This window comes from Frankliniella occidentalis, unplaced genomic scaffold (assembly GCF_000697945.3).
Source record: "Frankliniella occidentalis isolate FOCC.00 unplaced genomic scaffold, Focc_3.1 Scaffold448, whole genome shotgun sequence".
In the NCBI taxonomy this organism is placed as follows: Eukaryota; Metazoa; Arthropoda; class Insecta; order Thysanoptera; family Thripidae; genus Frankliniella; species Frankliniella occidentalis.
The window spans coordinates 40311-45193 of record NW_026267567.1 but is presented as its reverse complement, the minus strand read 5'-3'; the positions used below and the strand labels follow the sequence as shown (position 1 = coordinate 45193).

General features: G+C 44.0%; 1 protein-coding gene across 1 annotated transcript in view; it reads left to right on the top strand.

The window, feature by feature from the left end:
• Positions 1 to 3165, top strand: part of LOC113215210 (uncharacterized) — an 87736-nt gene extending 84571 nt beyond the window's left edge. The window contains exons 5-6 of the mRNA XM_052274818.1: positions 2176 to 2370; positions 3154 to 3165. Of these exons, the coding sequence (XP_052130778.1) occupies positions 2176 to 2370; positions 3154 to 3165 (207 nt within the window). The remainder of the gene's footprint in view (positions 1 to 2175; positions 2371 to 3153) is intronic.
• The last annotated feature ends 1718 nt before the right edge of the window (positions 3166 to 4883 follow it).

Sequence of the window (4883 nt, the reverse complement as noted above, 5' to 3'; positions counted from 1 at the left end):
CATTTTCTCATAAAATAAAATATAAGCTTGTTTTTGAAGGCATTTCTGAAGGCCGGTGATGGTTACCTACACAGAAAAAAATTGCTTGCTGTAGAACAATGCGTAAGGGTGAATATCATGAAATGGCAAAATAGACATACAATGTTATCATTGAAACACCTGAACATCTGGTCTGCACAGTGCAACACAGTTATGTAATGCCCTTCACCAGAAGCTTTTCCTTTGTGTACCACAGCTGAAATTAATGCATATTTTGTCCCAAAAAGAGTCAGTGTGGGATTACACTTTACTAAAACATTATTTTTTGTAAATCCCATATGAATATGAAGAAACGCAAATGTTCCATAGTTTTCGAGGGGTGGATAACTCCCCTGACATATGTACAGTACACCCCTAATTCAACATAATTCAACATAATATTCAGGAGTAATTCAAACGAATTCAAAAATAATTCAACTAATTCAGTCCAAATTAAGGCAATATACATTCAATTCAAGCCAATTCAAACAAATTTACGCTAATTCAGTAAAATAAAAGCACAATAATTCAAACCAATTCTAAAACAACTCAAACCAATTCAGTTCCATTCAAATTAAATGCAAGACAATTCAAATTCAATACTTTAAATTTGTACACCCAATTCAGGAGTTATATACCCACTCGAAGATTATTTTGTTGATTCTTCGACTAGTTTTTGTTTATTGATAAGTAAGTACTTCTTTAAATGAAGGATCAAAACTTCTGGAGGATTGATCAATTTTAGAGTCGTTGTAGCTTTTTCACACCTGTGGCACTGAATGAACTTGTAGTCCGGGAACGTCTCAGGATTAAAATACTCAGATAAACTAGTAGCGAGTACAGGGCGGACGCTCAATGAGAAGTCTCGAACTGCACCATTGGTAGTGGATTCCCTCTTGCACACATTGCAAGTAACTGCAGAAATATTATTTTCAGAAAGGTTTGTGAAACATAGTAAACTGAAGTTAACTCAGTTCGTACTAACATATTGAGGAGTGGTATTAAATATTTCCTTTATAGGGGACTTGGGGACTTGGTATTAAGGGACCTGAAACTGAAGTGTCTGTCCAGATGGTCTAGTAGCTCAATTAAAAACTCGTAGCAGTCCTGTTGCCTCCTAATATGACATTCAGGCCAGAAATCTATTAGACCAGGACAAATGTCAATAGTATGAGTGCAGAAGGTACACCGGAAATTCAAAGAAAATAGGCCAGCAGGAAACGTTTCACACACCAGAAACAGACTGAATCAGTGAACTTTAGTTGACTTTACAGAGGAGGAGAGCAAGCCATGCCACCATAATTGGCTTTGACGCACTACTTGGTGGCTTTTAGTCTTGGGATCCTACAAATAGAACATAAATCAGTACGCCAGACCACGTCTCGCAGGCTTCGTGATATCTCGGGAAATACTGTTACGCTGCGACGCGCCTGGCATACATCTATCTAGGCCTGCGACGTTGACACCTGAGTCGGGCAAAAGACAGAGTCGTAAATAAATCTTCCGCCCCAGAAGTCACAAATTCTTCTCTCCAGATAGAGCCAAACGGACGAAATTTTCCCCCAAAGACTCTACTTTGATGAGATACCCCTTAGGAAACTATAAGAAAAATATTTTTTTTTTAAAAAAAAACCTCATTTGTAGGTCCTGTGGTTTTTGATTTTTTTAAATACAATTTTTGAGCTAGAATGAATGCTCTTCTTCGAACTCGAAGCCCAAAAATTAGGAACTCCTAAATGGCCTGTTTGCCGAAGATCATCCTTTCGAGTCTCACATGAGAGTTTGGAGAAAAGCTCAATGGTACACGTAAAAGTCAACTGCAACGAAAACTCCCTTGTCCCTAGTGCAAAGCGCGCATGGCACTCAAGCGCTGGCGAAACCACGCTACTTCTTGGAGCCCCCGTCAAACCAAGCACAGCAGCGCTAGCACGCTAGCGAAACCAAGTATCAATGTTTTTCGAACATTTTGAGATAACTATATATTCTGGAAAAAGAAAGCGTCCTCTCTCCAACTGTACCAATAATCACCCCAAAAATGGAGTTGTGTGGTTTTTCCAGCGCCGAAAGCCGTGCGTGCTTTGCAATAGGGACCAGCGAAATATTTCATGTCGGACATACTTAAGTTTATCCTAAAATCGTGTTTCCGAAATGTTACAGGAAATATATACAGGAAGAAACATGTCGTTCGACTACGATTTCATTTCATCCGCTCTTGGCGTCCCGAATGCAGCTGGTATTTGGGGCTTAAAAGCTTTTTTACGTGATGAATATGGTCTTGTTCACGTTTGCTTTGATATTTATATAGAATTAATTAAAATAAGACGAAAACATTATTCCTTGATCTTTTTAACAGTCTTATCGCCTATTTCTTCTAAAAGACTTGTGCTCTCCCAACCACCTCGCTCTTTCCCACCTCCAGACACTCATCTAAATTCGTTCGGCAGATATTATCGTGCCTGCAGCACTTTTCAACCTTGGGGTCGCGACGCGACCCCAAATGGGGAAATTTTTTTGTGGGGTCGCGGTGAGGTGCCTGGGGTTGCCTGGGGTCGCCTTGGGTCGTGGCTTGGCAGAAGCGACATTTTCTAACTTGACATACATCAAGAACAAACACAGAAATCAACTCGTCCAGTCTTTCAACTGGTCCAGTTTTTCATCTGGTCCAGTCTTTCAACTGGTCTAGTCTTTCATCTGGTCCAGTCTTGCGACTGGTCTAGGGCTCTCAAAACCCGGACCCGCGGGTACCCGGGTCACCCGGGTACGGACCTGGTCCGACGGGTAGACCCGGGTTACCAGGGTACCCGGGTACTACCCAAAAACCCGTAGACCCGGGTATCCGGGTCTCCGGGTAATACCCGCAGAACCGCGGGAATCGGGTCCGCCACCAGAATCGTAGAAAAAAATGTGTGATGCAGCCCTAATAATGTATAGGGCCTAATTCAATTACGCCTGGACTTTCAGAGGTAAATTTTTGTGCTGAATCCGAATCCGTCGAAAAAATTTGACGGATAACATGTCTTACCGGCCATTCTGGCCAAAGAGTCCTCCATATGTAGTACCTAATAAAATAAAATTTTCTTGGCCGATGTAGACGATTGTCTTCCAATTTGAAAATGTTCTGGTTTTCGATTTTAGGTCGATTTTTAACTTATTTAAGATATACATTACACGGAATATCGAGATTCGGCCATTTCGGGTCCGGTCCGTTTTCGTCTCCTACACTTCCTTTATCGCCGATTTGACATAGAACGCTTTGAGCTACAGCACTGATTTGGAATCCTGAGAAAATTTCGCATCGGCAAAATTTAGTGACCGTTCAAAAAGAGCGCTCCGCCGCTCGCATCCAGGACCCGGGTAACCCGGGTTGACCCGAAGAACCGGGGACCCGGGTACCCGGTTCTGCGGTTCCATTTCGGGTACCCGGGTACCCGGGTAATACCCGCGGAACCGGCTCTACCCGCGGACCCGGGTATACCCCGGGCGGGCGGGTACCCGGGTTAGCCGGTTCTTCGGGTTAAAGTGAGAGCCCTAGTGTCCTGTCAGTTGAAATGTGTCAAATACCTTAAATATATTCTACATGCGCCATGGCACCTTACGGCAGGGCGAGTAGGCAAACCTGCTAATGTGTAACTACAGAAGTGCGCGGGGTTCACCCAGCTAGCAGAGCTGCATAAAATGTGCACTTTGTGTCCAATCTATAAAACGCCTAAAACGCGTGTAGGCGCCTAATATGCGCGTACATGCGCTACCGCACGACTGACCGCACGCAGGAGAGCGTACGTAGTTGTTTTTTAGCCCGCCCTTCTGCTTTGAAAAAGCTATCCAGCGGGCTTATGCGAACGACCTCGTGTCTGTGTGTCTGTCTGTGTGTCTGTCTGTTCCACTAGAAGGAGATGTGCTAGAGACTTCAAATTTTCAGGGTATCTTCGGGTTCACTCCTAGAAAACGAGACGCCTACGGCAAATCCTGGCAACCAACCCTAAGGGGCTGAAAGGGGGTATCAAAGAAAAGGGCGTAGGTCAAAAAAGTCAGAAAAAAAAAATATTTTTTTATGAGCTCCTAAAGTGTAACTAGTGAAAGTAGAGTACTGCGGACGAAAATTTTGTCCGTTTTGCTCTATCTCTCACCGTTTAGGCGCTAGAGGGAGTTTCTATCACGAAAGTGGCCAAAAAATAAACATATTAATTTTAAAAAAAATTACAGGGTCTCCTAAGAGGTAACTTGCAAAAGTAGAGCCCTTTGGGCGAAAATTTCGTCTGTTTGGCTCTATCTCTAACCGTTTCGGCGCTAGAGGGTCTTGTTTGACGAAAATAAGTTAAAAATTGCTGCAGTGAACAATTAAATGTAAAAGAAGGCCCAAAAACGCAAAAGAGGTAAGAAACTCCCTCCCCCCTCCCCAAAAAACGTTTTCTGAGCAGAAGGGTGGGTTGTAGTCGCGGTGTTTCACCGTTACATCCCTTTCTCGTGTCTACGGGGCAAATTTTAAGGACGACGGGCTTTGCGGGCCGAAGGCCCGTTACATCATGTGATTATGTTCTACAGCAAATCGCGTGACGGAAATGGTCGGGCCGCAGGCCCGACCATCGCCGCCGGTAGGCCAAGCATGCCTGGCCCCTGCCGAACGGAGTTGCCGGCGCAGCGAAGCGAAGCTGGCAACTTCGTTTGGCGGAAGGGCGGACCTGCCTGTTTCTGTTTCGAAAAGATTTGAGTCAAGCTTGAGGGGGGGGGGGGAAGGATATTGTTCGTTTTCCTACTGTGCACACATGCCAAAAGTGGTGCTTCGACGTTTGATGCCCGCCACTTGATGTTTTTTAATTTTTCCAACACTGTTAAAAAAGTTGTGAAATTTCACATCAAAATCAGTT